Consider the following 23842-nt stretch of genomic DNA (forward strand, 5'->3'; position numbering starts at 1 on the left):
CCCTGACCCACAGCCCGGGTGGTGCGGGCGCCCGAGGCAGGTGTCTGACCCTCTCAGCCCCTGGTAGGAGGCTGGCTTAGCCGTGAGGCGGGAAAGGTGGGGAGCGGCTGTTGCTCCGGATCCACAGTGTCTGCACAGGAGCAGAAGAAGAGAGGGCTTCGGGAAGGAGGGACCGGCCAAGCACAGCGAGCGCCGGGACACGGCCAGCGAGTTCACGCCCGTGGGAGGCACTGGCCCGAGCGGCCGGGCGCGGCGGCTGGCGGGGTGGAGGGGAGTGGGCCGAGGGAGCGGGGCGGCTCTGCGGCTAGTCCGGCTTGTGTGGGTTGATAGTTACGCTGGGGAGACACGAGAGTGCGTCTGGACGCGGATGGTGAGGAGCCGTAGAGAGTCGAGGACGTGGGAGAGCGGAGAGGTGACTGACGAGTCCGGCTTCTGGAAAGTGGGGCGGGCTCTAGGGTTGGGAAGGAAGGGGAAAGCGCGAATGGGCTGTGTCGTGGGGTCCGTCCGTCCGTCCGTCGTCCGTCCAGGAGGCTGAGGCAGCTGTGCTGGCGTCTGCTCCTCTGGAGAGAGAGAAGCACAGGGTCTTCTAGACCAGAGAGCCGGAGGCGGAGGAGGGCACGGAGGAGCTGGAAGTGAGGAGGGGAGGGAGTTCGAAAGGGCCGTGAGCACTGGGGATGGACCACCACACAGGTCACCAGGCGGTGGGAGGAGCCGGTGGGGCTGGGGACAGCCGTGCCCTGACCTCCTGCCCCTGCACTGACACGATTCTCTGCAGGGCCTGCAGCGTCTAGAGAGCGGTTGGGTTCATGGTTGGGTTCATCTGAGGGAGTGCTGCCAGGCTACTGGGACAGACGCCATCGGGGCAGGGGACTCGCCCCTGGGGGTGGGGCCGGGTGAGTCAGGGTCAGAATCCCCATGAGGCTGAAGAGCCAACGTGCCAGGAGATCCCAAGTGCGAGGGGGTGGGGGGGGTGGGGGGGAGGGTGAGAGTGGGCGGTTGAGTCAGGGCTGCAACGCAGATGGGCTGGGCAGCCAGGTGGGTGATGTCTCGACATGGGCCTTGGGTCACTTCTTAGCATGGTCGCCGTCTGTGACCTGCTTAGCTCACATCGCTTCTCCCGTAACCGAGCTGCTCCCTGGCAACGGGAGGGTCAGCGCGGTACCGGTACCGGCAGGAGGCTGCCACCGGCGGGAGGGGCGCGGCCACGCCCGGTGGAGCCGAGGCCTGCCCTCCGCATGTGTCTGCTTTCAGCTGTGGCAGATTTCTTTCAGTCTTTTAATTAAAGGTGCTCCAAATAACAGAGGTTTTAAAAAGAGCAACGCATAATGAAAACAATTCGTAGTTGATGAGAGAACTAAACTAAAATCTCATACTCTTGAGGATTAGGTCTGTACTTTATCTTTGGTGTCTTTGTCTATGTTACCTTTTTTTTTATGATTGTCGTCTGATCTAACATCTGTTGTCAATCTTTTTTTTTTTCCTTCTTCTTCTCCCCCAAAGTCCCCTAGTACACAGTTGTATATTCTAGTTGTGGGTGCCTCTGGTTGTGGCATGTGGGATGCTGCCTCAGCATGGCCTGACAAGCGGGGCCATGTCCGCGCCCAGGATCCAAACAGGCAAAAGGATCCTGGGCCGCCCAAGCGGAGCGTGCGAACTTAACTGCTGCGCCATGGGGCCGGCCCTTGTATTATTATGATGATCTTTATATCCTAGTTATGTTATTTAATTCTCTCCAGTTCTGGATTGGACACCTCAGTCTAAAATTCTCTGTGGTGGGCTTTCCTCTGAAGCCCCCAGGCCTCATAGGGGAATTGGCAACGTACTTCCGCCACCGCCCTTGATGAGGTCGAGCTGCCTGGACTGGGTGCTCGGGGCCTCCTGTCTCCAGCAGACACGCGAGTCTTCCTGCTGGGGCTCGGGCATCGTCCACAGCCCCTGTTACAGACGGTGGGAGTGCGGGCGCTTGGGATGTGCTGGACTTTTAGAGGAGAAGAGGCCTTTGAGGTCACGGACGCACCAGGTCAGCTGAGCCCCGTTGTGTTGGAAGGAGGCCTGGACGTTGGTCTGGGCAGAGCTCCGAACAGCCGGTCCCTCCCTCCTCCGTCCGCTCCTCGTCCCCTCTGACCACGGCTCCGTTTCTGCCGTGTTTGGAGTTCAGCCCTGCCCAGCTCTGAGTGCACGTGCCTCGGGCCCCACCTTCCAGCTCCAGAGGAACCACTGTGACCAGATGGAAGAGAACCTTCCAGATCTTGTCTAGGCTTACACGTTTCTGCATGTGTGTAGGAACATGTGGTTTTATCGTCTGTTTTAACACAAGTAGGATGACGCTAGAGCGCTTTCTTTTCTCATTTCACAGTGTGCCCTGGAGGCCTTTCTGTGACGGTGTGTGTAGAGCTTTATGTCCTCCCGGCCTCACAGCGTCACGCATGGTGTCCCCCCGCTTACTTCTCCGTCCCCTCGTCTCGGGCATGGTGCTGCTGCAGACACTCTTAGGTCGACTTCCTCCCAGGCCCTGTCAATCACACTGACAGCATTTGGCCCCCTACCTCCCGGTGGCGGAGGCGTTCCAAGGGTTCTGTGTTTGAAAGCCAGGCCCCATTTAGACAGCGGCAGTGTTAGAGTGGCCCCGAGGTGTGGCCCCAGGGCACCACTGTCAGCTTGCTTGCTCCTGCGTTTGTGTGTTCGTCTAGACTGACTGCTCCGGGAGTCACACCTGGTTCGGGGCGTGGACAGAGGCTGGCTTGGACCTCACTGTTCTCTCTTGACGTCCCAGTTGTTGGTGAACGGCTGTGCTGTAAACCCAGTTCTCAGAAGAGGAGGGGTGGGGGGGATGTTGGTCCGTACCGACACGACACACTCTGATTTGGAATAACATAATCTCCTTAAACTAACGTTGTCATTGTGTAAAATAGTTTGGAAGAAAGCTAGCTCTGCTTTAGATCACACTAAACTGCTCAGCTTGGTGTCCTTGCCAGGTGCTGGCTTGGGTCAGCGCAGCCTCTGGGCGAAGCTGAAAAGACCTATCTCTTAGGTGGCGTGTGGCGGGAGGTGCCCGTGACGACTGGAATCAATTTGTGGTCACCTCCTGGGGTCTGACAGGACGCTTTAGTGTCGGATCTAGTAGGTTAATGATGAATTTGATTCTGAAAATATTTCTCGAATGTAAAATACAATCAGAGATGTTCTTAAGCTCATTGACTTTACTCAGACATGGCTGGTGACTCTGGCTTCCACATTCCCCCAGCCTGCTCCTGCCTCATGGCCGTGCCTGCGGGAAGGGCCGTGGGAGAGGCTGGCGGCTGCCGCCTGCACGTCCCCATGGGGCTTCCTCGGGGCCTCGCAGGCCGCTCCCTGGCAGGGCACGGCGGCCGTGCGTGGCCAGGCCCCAGGTCTCCTGTGCAGCCTCCTCAGCCACTCCCACCCCGCCCGTGTGGCCTGGTCACAGTGTGGGCTCCGGGCCGCTTTGTCCCCGCTGTCTCCTCTCTGTGGCACCCGGATGCGCGCCCCTCCCTCGCTCCTTCCGGGTGCCCTTGCCCGCTGGGCTGTGGTCCCTCCCTCCCTGTTGACGTGGGTCCTCACAGTGGGAGACGTGTGATCTCTGTCCTGAGTGCAAGGGTGTGTTAGGTGTGCTCGGCCACCAGCCTTCGGGCAGCTCAGGTGTGACCCCTCCCAGGGGAGGCACAGAGAAGGTGCTGTGTTCCTGTGTCTTGATTTGGAAACACTTGGCAAGGACACACTAGGAAGCATCTCTCAGTTGAGACCGTGACGTGGAGGGGAATTGAAGTGGCTCTTCTTTGTCACCGTGTGTCTCCAGCCTCCTGTGAGCTAGAGGCGAAGTAGTGACAAGGCTCTAGTCGCTCGCTGTTTCCTCTTTTCCTGTTGCTGACTCGTTCCTTGGTCCGCTGGCTAAATGTCAGGTGGCGGTCGCATCTCACCGGCTGCTCTGTCGGACATGCTGGCTGCCAGGAGGGGTCTCTCCTTTTTGTTGGTGTTGATGTGACTCCCGTGGGTGGGGTCTCGTGGGCAGCGTGTCCTAGGACAGCTGGGTGACCTGGGGCTGCTGCACAGTGCTGAGGCCGAGTGTCTGCCGCCTGATGGTGCAGCCTGCTTTGCCGTGCAGAGCACCATCGCACAGTATGGCTGCTGTCGCGGATTCCCGGTGGACCACGTGCTCTGTTTGCCTGTCTGCTGTCTTTCAGAGGTGGTGCCGTGAGTGCTGTCCAGCTCTGACCAGTGTTTTTCCTTCCAGTTCAAGCTATTCTTCTGATGCTCTGGATTTCGAGACCGAGCACAAATTGGATCCCGTGTTTGATTCTCCAAGGATGTCCCGCCGTAGTCTGCGCCTGGTCACCACAGCATGTGCCACCGAGGAAGGCCAGGCTGGGGACGCCCCCTCCTGCCCCAGCAGCGCTGCCTCCCTGAGGGACAGAGCGGCCAGGTGAGCCAGCCTCCTCACTTCGCACCACATCCTCACCCTGGGTAGGACCTCGCGTGCACACACTGTGCTGAGGGAAGGCCATGTGCACACTCCCAAACCCACACACGCTGCCCTCCTGCTCTGAAGAAGGGCAGACACTGGTGCTGGGACATGCGGGTTGTCTGGTGCTGGTGTTCCGCAAGTTGTGGTTTCCAGCTGTCTGCTCGGCTCCAACTCTGGAGGGGACGCGGCACCCTGTGACGTGGACACAGCTCCGTGACAGCGCCAGCACTCAAAGGTCACCTCCGAGCAGGAGCTAACTTGCGCTGTCCACCGAATGGGGTTCCAGGGGGAGGACTCTGACCAGGTCGCCACGTGGCGTCGTGGCTGGTCCCTGTATGGTTAACGCTTTACGTCTGTGAAAGTCTACGTGGACCAACAGACACACCATGAAGTTTAGACGTTTGCCTGTGTTCCTGCTGCTCATCTTCCGTCTTCTAAACTCTCCATGTGTGCATCATCTGTTTGTACCCAAGAAGGAGAAGCGTGCGAGGTCTTCGTGCCATTTAGAGATAAAGAATGAAAGTCGTGGCTTCACTCTGTTGCTCACGGAAGAATGATGTTTCCAGTCAGAGTGGCCATCGTCTCGGGAATGGGAGGGGTCTGTTCGGAGAGGTGGAGGAAGGCAGCATTAGAGCAGAGCCCGGCACTGGGTCTGTTGAGGGCCCGGCCACGGTTTCCACGCGCATCGCAGTCGCCTGCTGAGTGCGTGCAGTGAAGGAGATTCCGGGACCTTACTGTGGCCGTCCGGTCGAGTAGGTTCTCGGAGGTGCAGGTGTGAGCGCCAGTGGGTTGCGGCGTGTGGCTCCACGCTGTGGCAGGGCTGGCTTTCTGTCACCTGGCCCCGTCGTGCGCCATGCTCACGTGGTACTGCCTCTCGCCCCTGCTCGTCCCTCGAAGGCGATGGCCTTGCTCCGCCTGCCCGAGTCCTCCCTGCCCGTTTGTCGCTGGCGGTCAGTGTGAGCGCAGGAGTCACCTTAGAGCACGGCTTTTCCTTGCTGCACTCGGTTCAGTTCTGTCTTCATTAGTGGCTGTGAAATGGTGCAGGATGCGGATGTGTGTGCAGCAACTTGTTTTTAAAAGGGAAGAGGTTAACTTTAAAAATGATAAAATTTTTTATTTTGGGGTCATTTTTATTCTTAGGTTTTTTTAAAGTTTTAACCACTTTTGGGTTGTGGGACCCAAAATCTGAAAGCTATTTTGTGTATACAGTTTTAGAAGGAGTTCTTGTTCCCCATCTTAAGAATTCCTTTTTCAGATTGACAGATGTTTCATTACACCAGAAAAGACATAAGAAAATGTTGCCTTAAAAATAGGATATTTATTCTCAAACCACAGTTCTGTGTTGGTGAATTGTAATCAGTTTGTATTTACTAGAAAAAGTCTATAAACTTGTTCCTTATTCCTTTCTTTTCAGAACAGCAAAACAGCGCAGAAGTGCAAGCAAGCTGGCGTTTAGTGTGAACCACGCCTCGGGGAAGGCCATGTCCTTGGCCGTCGGCCGGAGAGGCTCTGGTGGTCTGCAGGGCGCGGCCTGTCTCCAGCCTCCTGTGCTGGACGAGTCTCTGATCCGTGAGCAGACCAAAGTGGACCACTTCTGGGGTGAGTTTTCTACAGTTTGGTTGTTTCTCTGACTGTTCTGGGAAGGGGCGAGATCATGGCCAGGTTGTCCCCTTGCCACTTGTGTGTGGAGGGAGCCCCAGTGCTGCGGAGGCCGTCCTCTTGGCTCACGAACGGGACACGCGGGGGCAGCTGCTCCGAATGCTCCCCATCCGGCTGTGCCCCAGGGCAGACCCACCTGTTGTGGTCGGTGGTCCTCTGAGAACTCTGTTTCTCTAAGTACGTTACTTCTTGTTGTTGAGGAAGGTTTGCCCTGAGCTGACAGCTGTGCCGCTCTTCCTCTATTTTGTATGTGAGCCAGCACAACATGGCAGCCGATGAGTGGTGTAGGGCCACGCCCGGGAACTGAATCCGGGCTGCTGAGGTGGAACACGCGGAACTTAACCATTAGGCCACCGGGCTGGCCCCTCTAAATACGTTACTTCTGTAAGATGGTTAAGCAAAGACATTGCAAGAATTCCCCAGTGGGATTTCAGGTTGCAGACAGCTCTAGGCAGCAAGGCGGACATGGCGTCTTTGAGTCCTTGGAAGGCACCCAGTTCAGGAGAGCGGACAGCAGGAGACGACGAGGCTTGTGAGCTGCTTCGAGTTCAGGCAGCAGCAGCACGGCCCCGTCCTTGCCCCTGAAGACATGCCGGCCGCAGGAGCACTAGCTTTAATAGGACGCAGCTGCTTGCTTGTGTTCACTTGGTGGACACTGAGGTGGCCCTTTGAGAAGATGGTAAGATCCAGATTAGTTCCAGAGATTTGTCTGCTGATTTCGGGAAGCTTGGGAGGGGGTGTTGCTGTTCTGTCCAGCCAGCAAGGGGAGCTCCCAGAGGCACGGGCGCTGGCGGGGAGGTGCCTGCCTGCCGAGGGGAGTGCCGGAGGAGGCTCCTCCCGCATTGCGGTGCCCTCTGTCTCGCTGCGTGGCAGGCTGCACGTGCACACGTAGGTAGACGTTGCACCTTCTCCAAAGATCTGCTTTCACCTTGAATCAGAGGACCGTGTCTGTGCACATCTGCAGAAATTTCCCTTAATTCTAGGTGTTTTAGGGAATAAACCGTGCCTAATGCTGTAATGCTGACTCACTAACCGTTGTAAGCTTTACGTTTTTTGTGGGTTTTGTTCTGTTTTAATAATTTGAACTCAACGGCAAAAACGTGTGTGTGTTTTTTAGGTCTTGACGATGATGGAGATCTTAAAGGTAACTAGTGGAGTCCCTTTTCTTCCCTGCACTTTTCAAGATGGGAGTTTCCGTCAGGTGTGTGATGCAGGTTGTGACAAATCGCCTCCGTCCCCTCTGAACACTCCAGGTGGAAGTGAAGCCGCCGTCCAGGGCAACGGCGACCTGGCCGCCAGGAGCAATGGCTTCACCTGCCGGGATTGCAGCCTGCTCTCCGGGCGCGAGGACGCGCTCACCACGCTCCCTGTGGCCCACGGGACCTCCTCAAGAGTGTACTCGAGAGACAGGACCCAGAAACGTAAGGCTCGTGCTTTTGAAAGTGAGAGAGAGATCTCGTGTCCACGTGTTTCCGGTTCTTCCTACAAACCTGGTTTGATGGGCCTCGGAGTCTGCACTGTTTCTGTCGTAGACTTGGACTCAGAATTACCTTTAAAAGTTTAAGAAATTCACCAACAGTCAATTTCGCTCCTCCTCATCCTCTTTCAGCTTACGTCTTGTCTTTTTTTGGAAGATTGGCGCTGAGCTAACATCTGTTGCCAATCTTCTTCTTCTTCTTCTTCTCCTCCCAAAAGCCCCCAGTACACAGTCGTGTATCCTAGTGGTGCGGCCTCTGGTTGTGCTCAGCTTGCATTTTATGTGGTTAGTATTTTTGTACCTTGGGGTGTCTGAAATCCTGTCAGTTTGAACTCTGGGTGAGCAGGAGGAAGTGCCTGTGTGGGTGAAAGCCTTGTGGAGCCCGGGCGCCTCCGTGTCGGCAGAGCAGCCCTGGGGCTCGGGTGCTGAGGAAGCGCCCAGGATGGGCCCTTGCTCCTGCTGCAGAGGGCGTCGGTGGGAGGGAGTGTGCAGCTTCCGGCGGGCGCCGAGTGCCGGCTCTGTTTGGGACGGCAGCAGTCACTGCCAAGGGTGCCACGGTGCGGCCATGGCCCCGCCAGCTGGCAGAGCAGTACTTGCTTGAACATGGGTCCTGGGGTTGCTCCGGAGGCGTCGCCTGTGAGAACGGCAGGCTGCCGCCCTCCCCAGGCAGGCCTGCAGGGCGCTCTCTGGGCCGGCCGTGGGCTCTGGTCTTTGCTGGGGTGGCTGAGCCTCCCTGCTGGGCCAGGAGAGCACGGCCTGCAGGTTCTGTCGTGTGCCGAGGCCCCACTGGCTCCGGGACGCTACCCCTGCCCTGTGGTTGCTGCTCCCCTGCCAGATGGAGGCGTGAGGAGTCTTTGCCTTGAGACTGTGTTGCCTCGTGTCCAAGCCGTTGGCTCCTCGTCTGTGCGCGCCACGTGCTGGTCAGTCTTGCAGAGCTGGGGACATTCTTGGTCTGGTGGGTGGGGTAGGACGTGAATGCACCGCGGGGCAGCATGCGTGTCCACTCAGCTCATTGTTTCAAACAGCCGTGTTGGCACGAGGGAGGATGGTGCGAGGACTGAGTTGTCTCGTTGTAGTATCTTACCCTTGGCTGCTGCGTGTGGTTTTGTCTGCTGTGGTGTTCCTGGCACCATTAGCATTAACGCCGCAGAGTGGAAGGTAGAGAAGGGAAGAGTAGGTGGCAGAACCCGTGTGAGGATTTCCTCTGTCACTTTCTGGGTTGCGTCGTGTGAGGACCCCGTGGAGACCGTGTGGCAGAGCATGCGCTGTGCTCCAGCGCTCTGCATGGCAACCTCTCTGACCTCGCAGCAGCCGTGGCACCGCTGCTGTCCCCACTGTGCAGGCCGGCCAGTGGAGGTTGAGCGAGCTTAAGAAACGCGCTGGTGAGTAGGAGCGGCTTGGACCTGGGCCAGGCATCTTGCCTGCAGGGTGCTCTCCCCGAGATGCCGCGCGGCCTCCTGATGCCACTGTTCAGGGGCCCGGAGCCCAGGCTCCGTGCCGGCCCCAACTCGTGCTGTGCACGGAGATGCCGGGAACAGGGTTTGAAGCATACCGTTGCTCGGTTGAGCGCAGCATCGTCCTTAGGGGGAAGCGCGTTCCGCAGACGGTAGCCAGGCTGCTTGCAGATCGCTGAGTGTCTGGGCATCTGCTGCTCTCCCGCGGTCCTTGCTGTAGCGCAGGAAGCTGCCAGCTTTGCTCCACAGCGCGTGGCGGTCGGCCTGTTCAGATGGAGGGGTGCCCGGTGTGGTTGTGCTGTAGCTTCTGGAATTCATGGAACTTTCCTGCTTAGATTGATCTTGACTGTTTTTGAGGAGAAAACGAGTTATATTTTTATTTGCTTTTGGCTTCTGTTCTTGCCTTTTAGTCTATAACAGTGGTTTGTAGGGTCAACACTAATTTATTACTCTTAAAAAATATTTGTAATTATTTGACTAAAACGTATATCAAAGGACATTTGAACATCACAGAGATGGGCAAGGAAGCGCATGGCCAGCACCATAACTTCCCACCAGAGGTCCCACACATGCCAAACGCGCGAGGGGTCCAGCCTTGCAGGGTCTCCCTGGTACAGAGTTGACATCATACTGCACAAATTGCTGTATGTAACCAGATTCCCGTGAAATACATAAAACTTTCCTCAAGCTAGCATTAACGCCCCACGTTTTCTTTCTTTATTTCTGTCTTTACTTATATTCTCAGCGTCACATCTTTAAATAGAACAGATAAAACTGTCCCCTTGCGTCATCCCCTGTCCCCATGTGGCTTGCCTTCTAGAGGGGACATGGCTGGAAGAGTTGAGTGTGAATTTTTCTTATTTTATAAATGCGGTAAAATACGTGTAACAGTAAAGTCAGTCATTCACTGTTTTGAGTGTACGTTCAGTGGCATTTGGTGACTGCAGTGTTGTGAGCCGTTGCCTGGATTGCTTGTGCACCTGTGGAAATAGGTGGTCTGTTTTGTCTTTCCTTAAATGCTATCGGAATATATATGTATGGTTTTGCATCTTTTTCCATTTTATATGTTGAGATTAATATCTTTAGTTTTTTTGGTGAGGAAGAGTGTCCCTGAACTCACATCTGTTGCTAATCTTCCTCTTTTTTCTTGCTTGGGGAACTTTCTTGCTGAGCTAACATCCATGCCAGTCTTCCTCTATTTTGTGTGTGGGACGCCGCCACAGCGTGGCTTGATGAGCAGTATGTAGGTCTGCACCCAGGATCCAAACCCTCGAACTCTGGGCTGCCAAAGTGGAGTGCACAAACTTAACCACTGCGCCACCGGGCCACTCCTACTTCATTCCTTTTGATGCCTGTCTAATACTGCGTTTATGGTTGTGTCAAAATTTATTTCGCCAGTGTCTGGATGGACGTTCAAGCTTTTCTGTGTGTGACTTTTAAGAACAGCATTTCTTTTGCTGTGTCTCCTGGTCCATGTGTGTCCATGCACAGGCCACGCTCTGGGTGCACAGAGCAGGGTGCAGCAGGTGTGTCAGAGGTGGGCTCCCCCGCAGAGCTGTGTGGTGTCTGGGTCCTGGGCCTTGTCCGTGTGTGTCCACATGCAGGCTGCGCTCTGGGTGCACAGAGCAGGGTGCGGCGGGTGCATCAGAGGTGGGGCTCCCCCGCAGAGCCGTGTGGTGTCTGGGTCCTGGGCCTTTTGAGGCTCAGGTCCGGTGCACTCTTGATAAAACATGGCCTTCAGCTCCCAGGAAAAGGCTTGTGAAGGCCTTGGAGTCTTTTCCTCGGGACGTCAAACAGTCCTCCACAAGGCGGGCTGCTGATGAGGTGTGTGCAGGTGACCGGATCCCACTCTCTCTGAGGTGGGGTCCTCCTCAAGGAGCACGGGGTGCTGGAAGTGGGCACCCAGCGGGGACCCCAGAGTGCCCTCGGGCCTGTTGCCGGGCAGTACCTCCTGGGCCTCGGGCTGACCTCGTTCCAGGGTTGCACAGAAGCACCCAGGGAATCCCGCTCTGAAAGCAGACTCCGTGCTCTGTCTCGCCTGAAGGAGGAGATGCCCATTTACGCAGAGCAAGTGCGTCCCTCCTTGGAAGACCGCCCGGGTCCGGTGCCTGAGAGCAGGATCTGCTGTTGGGCCAGCCTGCGTCTTGAGAGAAGCAAGGACTTAACGCCTGCTGCCTGTGGAGACAAGCAGCTTTGGGATTGGGGCAGCCGACCAGTCTGTACAGGAGAATTTCTGTTACCCACCCAGTGAGCAGCCAAGGCGGAAGCTGACTGCATAGACCCTGCTGTGGCGCTCAGCTGCACGAGCGCAGTCTCTGAGCTGAGCAGCTGCAAGATCAGCGGTTAGCTTTAGGGGGAGCAGCTCTGACAGGCCACACTCCTGAAAAGACTGTAATTAGCGCTTAAAACACATGTAACAGCTGTGCCACCAGCAGCTTCTGAATAATCTCTGCTGAAGAAAAGATCGCGTGCAATTTCAGTTAAACAGATTTTCCCGGCTGACATCGTGGAAGACTGGCGCAGGCCGCTCCCCTCTTGGCAGTGTGAGCGTCCCCGTTTTTATACTCTTGCTGATTCTTCATATTTTCGTTATGATAAAATTTTGCCAATTTGGTGGATGAAAATGAAATTTTGGTGTCTTTGATGATCAGTGAGACTTCCCATGCATTACTTCTTAATCAATTTTTTTCTTTTTTTAACAACCTCTATATAAAGTTTAGCCAGCCCTGGTGGTCTGGTAGTTAAGATTTGGTGCTCTCACCACCGTGGCCTGGGTTCATTTCCTGGTCAGGGAACCACACTACCCGTCTGTCTGTCGGTTGTCATACCGTGGCAGCTGTGAAGCCGAAAGCCGTGCCACCGTTGTTTCAGATACCAGCAGGGTCACCCGTGGTGGACAGGTTTCAACAGAGCTTCCAGACTAGACAGACTAGGAAGAAGGACCTGGCCACCCACTTCTGAAAAAATTGGCCCTGAAAACCCTGTTTTCATGCACTGGAAGGTGAGAGGATGGTGCAGAAAGATGGGGCGGGGTTTCGCTCTGCTGTGCACAGGGGCGCTGGGGGTCAGATCGACTCACGGCACTAAGACCTACACCGAGTTTACACGGCAGTGTGAAACAAAGAGGAGTGTGAGGAGAGTGCAAAGTAAGTTGGCATGGATCCCAGGGGATAAGAGCCCCGGCTTTATGGTTTTTGGTATGGGGTTCCAGTTCTCAAATAGCCTCCCTCTACTCAAGCTATTTGGGAAAAAAGAAATCTCAAATTTTATTTCTTTAAAATCACTCCAACTCAGACGCCGCCACTTCCAGCCGGCCCCTGCCATGCTTCTGAACTCATGGAGGCCGCGCCAAGCTGGAGGAGGAAGTGGACAAGCCGAGTCTTGGAAGCCCTTCGGGGCAAACCAGGGTGGATGACCCCTTGTCTCCGGTGATCCTGTTGGAACCCGGCATGTAGAAACAAGCTGCCTTCATCTGCTGCTCAGTGAAGAAATGTTTTTTTCAAGAAACAAACTTCCCGCAGCTATGACTTGTAAAATGTCACCTACACGTTTTAGGTGAACAGAAAGAAGCATCTGGGCCTCACTGTGTGTGAAGCTCCAGGCGCTGGTGGGAAGCAGCAGAGGGCGGCCCGGGTTGGTGCGGCCGGCAATTGAGGCGATCCCTCCGCACGCTCGTGTGGGTCGTTTCTGTTGTCCCGTTGCGAAGGCCGCAGCAGACACCTTGAGGGGCCGCGGCCCTCGCCTGATGGCCCTTCTCTGGGCAGGTCGTAAGGCGACCGTGTGGGCGGGAGGTCGGGGGGATGGCTCCTTGGCAGGCCCTGAGTCGTGCAGCGTGAGGATCAGCAGCGCTGGGGTGAGTGGCCTCAGAGCAGGTGTCCTGTGGGGCCTCGTGCTCACGGCTCTCCCCACGTCTGCTCTGCGGCTCTGCCGTCAGGTGTGCGTGTCGCTCTAGGCGGAGGGCCGTCTGTCACTAGGGCTCGTCCCAGGCTGTTGTCTCTGGTGTCCATCTGAAAAGTCGGTTCTGCTGGGCCTGAAATGAGTGACTGGCGCCCTGGCTTCTCAGGGGGGTCAGTGTGGGCTTTGTGGGAAGAAGTAACTGTGTTCACGGTTTCTTAATAGGCGGTGCATCTTTCTGCGTGGATAGGATTTGGTGGCTGGCCAAGTACACTTCGTCATCTTTTTCATCATTCTTAGTTCAACTTTTTCAAGTGGTTTTAATGAAGCTCAATTATGAATCAGAAAATTACAAATTGAAAAGTTATGAATCAAAAGATCGTGAATCAGAAAGCTATAAGTCAAAAAGCCGTGAATCAACAGGTATTTAAATAATTTTTTTCCTCTTTTTTCCACCAAATACTGCTTTCGAGGTGGAGAAAGCGCTCCTTTCGCGCATGGGCCTCTGGCGGTCTCCTCTCTCCCGCCTCTGTCTTGCGGTGCTTCCTGGGTTCTCTCTGAAAGGCAGCTTGTGAAAGTCCCACTGTGTTCCCAATGAATTCACTGTTCTGAAAGTTGATCAACATTTAAACATTTTCCAAGTTACTTTTAAAATAAAAAGTTAATAGATTCTTTTGATTCTTATTAAAAGCAAAAAACTTCTTTGAATGGAGTTTAGAATGGTGTTTGAAGAGCGTTTTAAGCAGGCCCGTCTGCGTTATCTAGGCGGGTGGGACCTGGCAGTCTCCTCTCGCCTCAGCCCTTTCGCCTGTGCTCCCTGCCTGTCCGCGCCGGCAGCTGTCCTGAAGCTGCAGGTGGCTGTTCTGACTGCGTGGCGCGCTGGGGCCTGGGGAGCGTCTGAGCCCTGCGTCCATGCGTCTTCTGAGCCTCTTTTGCGTGTGTTGCAGCTCATTCCAGCTACTGTGGGAGAGTGAATGTGACGGAGCTCTTCAGAGAGGATGGCCGCCTCGGTGTGCACGGGGAGTCGCTGTGTAAGTACGCTGCTTGGACACGGGAAGTGCGTGCTCCGGCGGCATGTGGCGGGCTGGTCGGCCGTGGCTTAAACCCCTGGTGGTGGAATCTCGTAACCACTGCATCGAATTTGCTTTGGGTTTGTTGTGGGTGTTTTGCATAATTGTGTTTCCTAATTTTTTCAAACTGCCATTGTTGTGCGCAGTTCAGATGGACAAGGTCTGCATATTCATCTGTCCCGTTAACTGCTTGTCACCACCCCGCAGGCGACGACTCTAAGGGGCAGAAGCGCCCTGACACGCATGCAGCCGTCCACTCGCCGTCCTCGAGGCCAGGAGGGGCGGCGGGGCCCGCTGGGCGCGGCTTGGCTCACGCAGGTCGTCTCTCACTCCTTTCCGTCCTGTTCTGTTGTGATCATGTTCCTACAAAGGCCCACTGTCCTCATGTGTTTGCATTCGGGACTCTAGAATGCAACCGACAGGAGCACTTCCAACTTTGGTTTAAAATACGGAGAATACGTTTCTTGAAAAGCTTCTTTGAAATGTATTCAGTGTAAATTAAATGTATGAAAAGTAGCTTATTTGAGGTGGAGTGAAAGGTTTAGAAAAGACTAGTTACCCTCCCGCGTTGGAGAATTACCTTAATGAGCAGCTGCCCACCCCTGGGTCCTGCAGATGCGAAATACAGGTTTACTCTAGTGACCAATGTCTGTATCCTAAACCTTTGTGACAAGGAAGTTTACATAAAAAATTAGGTGTTTTCCAGTTTATACCTGTACGTTTCTTGGTAAAGGAGCACCTTTATTAGGCAGCTTTTTTTTTAAAGTTGAGCTTCAAAAATAATCGTCTCTTAACTGCCAATTAATAACATAAAGCAACAGATTTCTTTCTTTCTTTTTTTTTGGTGAGGAAGATTGGCCCTGAGCTAACATCTGGTGTCAATCTTTTTTTTTCTTTTTTTCCTTCTACTTCTCCCCAAAGCCCCTTGGTACATAGTTGTGTATTTTTAGCTGTGGGTCCTTCTGTGGGACACCACCTCAGCATGGCTTGATGAGTGGTGCCATGTCGGCGCCCAGGATCTGAACCAGTGAAACCCTGGCCGCCAAAGCAGAGAGTGCGAACTTAACCACTCGGCCACGGGGCTGGCCCCAACAGTATTTCTTTGTGTATCAGCCATGTGGGAATTACTTAGTAGTTTTAGGAGTCAACACGCAAATGCTAACATGAGCATCTAGCTTTCAGCAGTTACTCTTAAAAAAATGAAACAAAATTGATTTTATAAGCAGTTTTCTGTCTTTTTTATAATATGTGACATTTGACGTAAAGTCTGTTGTGTTTTCCTGTCATCCAGTGGTACTACCATTTATAATTCTAAGTACTTTTTCACTGGAAAATGTAGCCTGTAGAATGATTTTCACGCTGGTCCTTGAGTCCTCCTCATCTCACCTGGAGCGTGCTAACTGCTGGTGTCGGTGGGATTTTGCTTGCTTTGGGGTCTTGCGTTGTCGTCCAGTGTAAATCCTGTTAGCACCAGCTGCGGGCACATACAGGGGGGCTGCTGGCCACGCCCGTGGATCTTCTGAGGGATGTCTGCACTTGCCCTGTTAGGTATCTGCAGGCAGGAGTGAGTGAGAACTACTGAGACGTACGGCAGGGTTTTCATAGTTAATTTCAGTTTCCTGCTTGGACCTAAAATGGTTTATTTTTTTCTTGAGAAGAAACTTAGTGATAGAGCATTTGGTAAAATGCATACTGGAAGGGTTTGTGGTTGTGTGCGGCCATGGCGAGCTGGTTTTCTGGGGCGCGTGCGTGTGCCCCTCCCGCACACGTCTTGTCTGTCACAGGCCGCCTCTTGATGCAGACGCTGCGGAGGATCGGCGCTGCGGGCTGGTTGGTGTTGAAGGCGGTGCTGTCCGTCGTCTGGCTGGCCGTGGTTGCTCCAGGTGGTTATTTTGGGTTTCTGTGTTGGCATTCTCTCCGAGGCTTTTGGCAGTCAGGCACCCGCAATAAATGGCTTACCTGACCAAATAGAAATTGAATTTTAGGTTTACAAGCTTCAGTCTTGATGTGGCATGTTTCCTTCTTCTTCCTTAGAAATGCTAGCGTCTCTGCTTGTGGTCGCATGAGTCTGTGCGTCTCAGCGTCGGGCTCCGTGTGAGCCTGTTCCTGGTCCTCCTGCAGTCGAGAACGCGTGGATCGGTGCTTCCTCCTTTGTGTCGTGTGTTTGTCAGCACTGCACGTTGCTTTGTGGCTGACGCTCCTGTGTTCGAGCGTGTGGATCTTCCTTCTGTGCTGGCTGGCATCAGCTAGTATGCTCCATCCCCAACTTCACCGCAGCCCGCTCTGACAGTGTCTGTTAGCAAATGTCCTGTGTGCTGGCCTGGCTTTCACAGACGGTCCGCGTGGAAGCTCGGTTCCCTGAGGACGCTCCCCGAGCTGCTGCTGTGCTCTCTCGTAGGGAAGGCGGCCTCTGGGGTGCTCTGGTGGCTCGGGATTGGCTGGTACCAGCTTGTCACTCTGATTTCTTGGCTGAATGTGTTTCTTCTTACAAGGTAAGGAAGCTGATTCCACGCCAGCTTGGTATTTTAAAGAACTGATTTTATGCTAATTGCAAGATATCATTTGATTTATTGTTTTATAATGATTCAGCTTGTATTTACATAGTTTTTGTAGTTTGGTTTATTAATGTTTTGCATTTATGTATCACTGTATTTTACAAAGTGCTTTAATTTTTCAAACCACTCCTGTGACAAAGGAAAGGCGGGTGTCCTTCTTAAAGAAAACAGCAGTGTGCAGAGGTTAGCAGCTGTCAAAGGTGACACCGCTGGGAAGGGTGTGGCCAGGCCTGCAGCCAGACGCCAGGCCCCACTCAGCGCAGCTCCCACGGCCTGGGCGCATCAGTGGGCCACGGCCAAGGGGCTAGTGACCCGGGGCTTTTTCGCTCCCCTGGGACCCCCAGCACGGCGCCTCGCAGATCGATAGTTAGCGACGAGTTTGATTGTGACGTGGGCTGGACCATGTTAGAGGCCGGCCCTCCTGCAGGTGGACATGCACCTTGTAGAGGACACTGGCGGCATTGCTAACACGGTGCACTTCAGTTTCGACGTGTGCGTGGGGGTGTTTGCATAGATTGTCTAGACAGGTGACGTAGAATGGTGAACCTTGCCTTTGACTTTTTCCAACTTAAATGTTTTTCTTTTTATTTCTAGGTGCCTTCGAAATATTTGCAAATTTTTAATCTTGGTCATCCCGCTGTTACTTTTGCTGGGTAAGTAGAGTTTGACCGACTTACCTCAGATGATTAACATGCACACGTGCACATATGTAAGTTGGTGACAGAGTTGCGTATTTAGATGCGGGTCTGGACAGCAGTGTGTGCACCTGTGTATGGTTGTGCGTCCTCTCCCTCAGGTGCAGGGCTTTCGTTGTGGGGCCAGGGCGATTTCCGCTCATTCCTGCCGCTGTTAAACTGGACACACATGTACGGAGCGCAGAGGCCGAGTGAGCCCAGGAACACACTCACGCCCGCTGCCCCTCCCCCTGCCCGGCCTCCGGAGGTGAGCGAGCCATCAGATGCCCCTGGCCTGGTCCGCGAGTCTATCCTGTGGGGGACGTGGTCACACTCCTCCTGATCGGGGTGGTTCAGTTGGGCACCCTGGGTTAGAAAACATTTTTGAATGTCAAGTAAGCAAGTCTTATGGCTCCTTAAATGTTCTGAAATAGTTTAATGCGTATTTAAAGTAACCTCACTATTTACTTAATTTTAATTAAAAAAATAGTATTTATTACTTTGGGAAATACAGAAAGTATAAAGATGAAAATAAAGCTGCCTGTGGTCTGCCCCTGGGGAGGCTCGCCCACGGCGCGCGTCGCTGTGTGTCCCTCCGGCACGTTTGTGGCCTTGGGGTGCCAGCTTGCCGTTAGGCTGTGTCGTTTTGATCGTCCTGTACTTGAGGTGGTCTGACGCCGGGTTTAGTTTCTCATCTGCGTTGTCACTGGTGCGTCCTCTGACTGTTGCAGGCTGGTGACGAGGCTTTTCCCCGGCTTCAGATGAGCGAGGTCGAGAGGCAGATGACCTTTCTGTCTGGACAGTGTCACAGCCACGACCAGAAGCTCAGAGAGCTGACAGTTTTGATTCAGGAACTCCAAGCGCAGGTGCACCAGATGGACGCCGGGAGTGAAGGGGTGCTGCCCCTGGTGAAGCGTGTGGTGGAGCAGCGTTTAAAGGAGGTCCGGGCCGACGTGCCCTCGGGCTCTGCGGTAATGCCCAGAAGCTCTTTTCCTCTTGCGGGACGAAGGACTGGGGGGGCGCTGCCGTGAGCAGGGTCGCACTTGCTGGCTGTCGGGGCAGCAGGCCCCGGGGCGGTGTGGTTTCCTGGCGCCTGTCAGCGACCGGGGGCTGCGGTGCCTTGACCCCAGCGGAGTGGAGGCCGCCTTCGGGCTGGGAGCGCACCGTGGGTGTGGGGCAGGTGGGCAGGGATGCTCTGGGTCATAGCCCGTGTGGGGTCGGGCCGCAGCGGGAGGAGCAGGACCCTCTGTGTCCTGTTCTGGGAGCTGTCCATAGCCTGCCTTTCAGTTTGCGAGTGGATTGGATATAATTCTCTGAAACTTCGCTGGCGCTGTCCACAGTGATTTGATTTGTGTTTCCTATCAACACGAATTCGAAAAGTTCCTATCTGTGGTCTAAAATGTCTCAAGATTCTGGCGTAGTTGTGAGTAGCAGCTGTTCCATGTGGATCCACAGCCTGTGTGTAAATGTCGTATGTTTGGTATTCTCAAGGAGAGCATTGTCAGTCTTCTTTCCTCAAAACTGAGGTTTATTTTCTTAAGTTCAATTTCAATGATTCAATTTAGATACTTTGGATTGAAGCCTTTAAAATTCTATATTCCCCTCTACAGCATGCTTCCCCCTGATGTCTTGTCTCAGCAGAGAGCCCGCCGCCCACCCGGCTGTCTTGCCGTGGTCGGGGAGGGACCCTTGACTCCCTCCCTCCTGGGGTCCCGGCAGTCTGCGGGCAGTGTGTGCGTTGTCCGTCTGCTCACGGTCCTGCACCGGCTCCTCAAGTGTTGCTTTTGGTCCATTTCTCAGCCATAAGATTGACACGATTTCACTAAGATCCAGTTGACAGTTATGTTTGTTCTGTTCCTGTTGGCCATTTAACAGCTCGTAGACAGACAGGGGCACGAAAGGACACATCTGAACTTTGCAGACGCTGCGAAACAGCGGGAAGGGTTGGTGCCAGTCCGCCTCAAAGGCAGATGCTGGTTTGAAAAAACTGAAACAGCTGGAGGTGTCAGGCTTGTGGTCTTAGGGAGCATTTCTTCCTGAGGAGGCCTGAGGTGGCCTCAGCCACACAGGCTGATACGGCGAGGAATCCTGAGACAGCAGAAAGGGAGGGGTGAGCTGGCAACCTAGTCATGGGTTATTTGCCCTCCTTGTAAAGAGCAGGTGACCGTTGTTCAAAAAACCGAGTCAGTTTATCTAGTGTTCTGTAAACTAAATTTTATGCAGCCTGGACTCATTTTAAAATGAGGTTCTGAGTTGGGTTAGCGAGGTCTGCCCGTTCTTCTTAGGTGTCCTCCAGTGTTTCCCTGTGTACAGGTATGGTCCTGAGGTCATCCCGGTGCGGGCAGAATCCAGACTCCTTCCGAGGCAGCCACATACCAGTGTTGAACGTTCTGATTCCCTGACAGTTGGTGACCTGGTACCTTTTCCCTTGAGCTACTGGCCTGTGTGTGTCTTCCACATCCGCACTGTCCAGTAGAGAGTGCCGCTAGTTGCACATGGCTGTGTAACTTTAAGTTAATTTAAACTGAATGAACTTTAGCTTCTCACTTGCACCCGCCACGTTTCCAGTGCTCAGTCGCACGTGGGGCTGGGGGCTGCTGTGCTGTGCGTCGTGGCGCAGGTTCTGCTGGGCTGCGCAGTGAGAGACGGAGGATGTGGTGGTGAGGGCGGCACGGCTGAGCTGAGTGGCTCGCCTTTCACCGTCTAAGTGCCCTGGGTTCAACATGACCTTCATCCTCCTGCTCCAGTGCGTATTATTTTTATGTGAAGTTTTGTAAGTCACGGAGGTTCTATCTTGGATGAGATGGGGTATAAACTGACAGAGGAGACTGCCTGTGAGAAGCACGTTGGCTGCCCTCGTCTTCTGACATGGGTGTCGGCTGCTGGGGTGCACAGGCCCGTCTGCATGGCTCTCCCTGCCTGTGGCCTCTGACCGTGTGACGGGCACTCATTTTTCTAGGCCTTCCCAGGGAGCATGTCTGATAAGCCTACAGTGGTTTTACCTTCTGCGAATTGGTGGGAACGTGTTGAACAAACTCTCTTTTCCAGCAGTTGGCTTACATAGAAAACCTCGGTTCCCCCTCATTTGATGCTCTGTCGATGCTGCCCCTGCCAGCTGTTGGAGGAGCCCGCCTGCTTAGCTCCTTAATAAAGTGCCTCAGTGCCCTGAGGGGGTCGTCAAGTGTTGTGGGGAAAAGTTCTGAGCGGCGTGTTCCTAAGCGCTGTGTCTGTCGCACACCGTGTGTGACCATGCAGTTGCTGGAGGGCGAGTGCATGTCTCTGTCGGTAGCTGTCTACCGAAATCACTGAATGCACGCGGTGCCTCAGGAGTGTTTGTTGAGTGAGCAGTAGTTGATTTCCTTCCTACAGAGTGTTTTCTGGTAATTACAGGACTTCTTAGTTAACATTCTCATGTTAAGTAGGAAAGCTGTTTGTGCGTTTTAGCACAGGCTTAAGATCTGTGAAAACAGACATGCAGATGAGGACATTTCTAGTGGGTTACTCCCTCCAGAAGGCTCTACCACATTGTGAACACATAGTCTCTAATTTGGGGTCTTCTGTGTGGAAATAACTCGGCCTAACTTGCCAAGTTTTTGTTTATTTGTTGCTTAACTTTTTCTACCACTTGTCCGTCCATTTTTCTTTTCAAGACTGACTATATGACCTTCCACCAAGATCATGAACTGCGCATCTCAAACTTGGAAGAGATTCTTGGAAGGATGACAGAGCGATCTGAGGTATCATTCTCACCTTTTAGTTGTAGCCTCAGCAAAGCAGTTCCCTCAAAAGGCAAGTCCACTGCGCTCAGTGTTTGCACGACGCTCAGCCTTTAAAGGGCAGCTTTTAGGGTGCTTGCTGCCGTCCTTTATAAAACTGAAAAAAATACTTCGGACTCTTTCCTTTTTGTCCTGGTGGTTCCATTTTATTGCTTTAATGTTTCCTCAGTGTGTCCGGCTTGCCGGTTCGGAGGGGGAGGCCTGGGCCCAGGTGCAGCCAGGGGACAGAGCGGGGCTGTGAGAGCGAGGCGGGCTCCCCAGTCTGCAGGCGGCCCTGGCCTCAGACCCAGCTGTTCCCGGCTCCAGAGTCCCTGTTTCTTCTCAGTGTCACGCAGCCTCCACCAAAGTGACATTGTGTTTAGAGGGAGAATGAAGGACCGGAACCTTTCGACAGACAAAATTAATGTTCTGGTAGGAAAGTGTGTTAGCATCAGTGTTGGTAAAGGCAGAGAAGGAGGCCAGGATGTTTGTGCTGATCTAGACCCTAGAGAGTGTGGAGTGCTGGGGTCAGGTTCCCTGCCTCGTGAATGCTTAACGCCGGGCAGGGCATAGGAGGAAGTGGCATGTTTGTTGACTGACCTCAGGGTTAGAAGTGCACGAGCCTTGGAGGCCTCGGGACAGCTGCCAGTTCTGACCTGTCAGCGTCGGGCGAGTTCAGTTGGTTAGTCGATCACATGTTTCCATGGTCCCGAGGGGAAGAGGAGAGGCCCGAAGCAGACGCTGGCCTCTTGCTAGGAATACAGCGTCCATTCACGGGGTGCTGGTGTGGTCTCGTGGGGCGCTGGGGAGGCCTAGCCCTCGTGTTAGCGGTCGTTTGAGCAGACGCGGTATTTGATTTGGTGTTGTCGGCGCCTGCATCTTCAGACAGACCATGTAATAATCATATCTTCTTGTGTAAATTCGTATTTCCTTTTCCTTGTCCTTCTACACTTAAAAAACTGCTTCCCAGAGGTGGTGGCACCATTCTGCTGCTGGCCTGAGTGCTGGTTACAGGACCTGCTTGATTTTGAAGATCCGTCAAGCTGTACTGTGCGCTTGGTGCCCTCTCTGAATACCCATTGTGTGTCCTTTACAAGTTTACTGTGAAAGATAAGATAAACACCCCTCACCAGCCAGCCAGAGGCAGGTCTGGACTTTGAGTCAAGGGAAAAGAATCCCAGATAAATATGTGTAGTTCTCTATATACGTATGTTTTAAGAGCATAATTTTATGAAAAGCTAGTACGTAACTTGTGTTTAAACAGGTTGTTTCTCATACTTTTTAGGCCATCCAGAGGGAATTGGAGCAGACCAAGCAGAGAACAATGAGGTAATGGTTTCAAATTCACTGCTCCTTGGCCTCCTGTCTCTGTCGCGGGGGGCTGTGATGGTCGTTAGCGAGGGGATGCTGTTTGCACCTGGAGTGAGGGCTCTGGCTAGAAACATTCCCAGTTGCGTGTCTCTCTGGGGACCCTTTGGAGCCACCTGAGGACAGAGTGGGGTCTGAGGGCTTGTTAGTAGCCACTTCTCTCCACACGGCAGTGCTGCCCCCCTCGTTGGACTGGAGAGACTCCCTCCCTGGGTGTGCTTGGAGGGCCACCCTTGGGGCGCAGATGGGCCGGGGCCCATGGGAGAGCTCGCGTCACGGTGTCAGTGGACTTCTGTGCCCAGACCTCTGCTGGCAGCGTTGGCATCAAAGCTCAGGCCTTGTCCTGCCCCAGCAGCCTTTCGAGTGGGCAGGACCCTGCCTTCCGTCCTCCGCCCACCTTCCACTGGCATCTCCCCATGGAGAGGAAGGCTGGCCCTGAGCTGACATCCGTGCCCATCTCCCTCCACTTTCTATGTGGGACGTATGCCTACCACAGCATGGCTTTTGCCAAGTGGTGCCATGTCCGCACCTGGGATCCGAACTGGTGAACCCCGGGCCGCCAAAGCAAGTGCAACAACTTAACCACTGAGCCAACAGGCGGGCCCCTAGAGTGTACTTTTCTAAGGTGAATTGTTAGCGTCTCAACAGCTGCACCTGCAAATGAGCCAGGGTAAATGTCATATCACAGAGTTCTATGTTATAATGTACAGTTCCCACATAAAAATGGAATTGTTAAAGCAAACTCGGAAGGCTTACACCCTTAGTTCAGTTATCCCTGCCCTCAGTGTGAAAAGTTCACATTCAGCTTTATGATGATTGTTGGTGAATGTTGTCTCAGTCGCAGACTGTAGTTTAAGGGCTAGATGCAGTTCCCAGCGTTGCCTAGTTCTGAGAGCTCCTGCGCTTAGCACTGGAGCCCCCGGGCGGTTCTGCTGTGGTCCTGCCATGCAGGGCTCGTGTCTGTGCACGCGCGTCCCGTGCTGACGTGGACACTCTCGGGGTTTCGGTTGAAGCCGGTGCCATGCTTCCACGTCAAGTGGGACAAGTCGGTGCGTTCACGGCGCTCACTGGCCTGGGGATGGGGTCGGTTTTTCCTGCGTGTTTACTGATCGCACTTGCTGGGTGACTCACGTCCCCTCATGTTGGTTTCCAGTGGCGCGGACGAGGGGCGGCGCCTGCTTTCCGTGGTGGAGCACCTGGAGCTGGAGCTGGGCCACCTGCAGGCGGAGCTGTCGGACTGGCAGCGTCTGAAGGCCCCCTGTGAGAGCGCAGACTCAGTCCATGAGCAAGTGAGTCTCCTCGGCGTCACGTCGTCTTATTCCAGAGTGTCTTATATTTATTAAGTTGTTTAATTTCAACTTCCTTTAAAAATTTTATTTTACTGTATTTAAAGTTTTTACACATTTAAAATAAAATAATTAAAAATGCCACTCTTGGGGCCGGCCCGGTGGTGCAG

The 23842-nt window shown here is 54.0% G+C and overlaps 1 protein-coding gene across 50 annotated transcripts in view; it reads left to right on the forward strand.

Moving 5' to 3' along the window:
• SUN1 (Sad1 and UNC84 domain containing 1) overlaps positions 1-23842 on the forward strand; it is a 55115-nt gene that overhangs the window by 20057 nt on the left and 11216 nt on the right. For 7 of the 50 annotated variants that reach the window (XM_023655065.2, XM_023655061.2, XM_014729827.3 and 4 more), the window contains 15 exons: positions 4250-4438; positions 5895-6079; positions 7257-7283; positions 7393-7560; positions 13190-13387; positions 13912-13995; positions 14242-14352; positions 15819-15917; positions 16433-16526; positions 17184-17242; positions 17386-17531; positions 17995-18234; positions 20914-21000; positions 22304-22347; positions 23540-23675. In XM_023655065.2, the coding sequence (XP_023510833.2) occupies positions 4323-4438; positions 5895-6079; positions 7257-7283; positions 7393-7560; positions 13190-13387; positions 13912-13995; positions 14242-14352; positions 15819-15917; positions 16433-16526; positions 17184-17242; positions 17386-17531; positions 17995-18234; positions 20914-21000; positions 22304-22347; positions 23540-23675 (1794 nt within the window). In that variant the 5' untranslated portion in view covers positions 4250-4322. The remainder of the gene's footprint in view (positions 1-4249; positions 4439-5894; positions 6080-7256; positions 7284-7392; positions 7561-13189; positions 13388-13911; positions 13996-14241; positions 14353-15818; positions 15918-16432; positions 16527-17183; positions 17243-17385; positions 17532-17994; positions 18235-20913; positions 21001-22303; positions 22348-23539; positions 23676-23842) is intronic. The other 43 variants (XM_070231331.1, XM_070231314.1, XM_070231318.1 and 40 more) reach the window with 11 other exon arrangements.

Source organism: Equus caballus, chromosome 13 (genome assembly GCF_041296265.1).
Source record: "Equus caballus isolate H_3958 breed thoroughbred chromosome 13, TB-T2T, whole genome shotgun sequence".
NCBI lineage: Eukaryota > Metazoa > Chordata > Mammalia > Perissodactyla > Equidae > Equus > Equus caballus.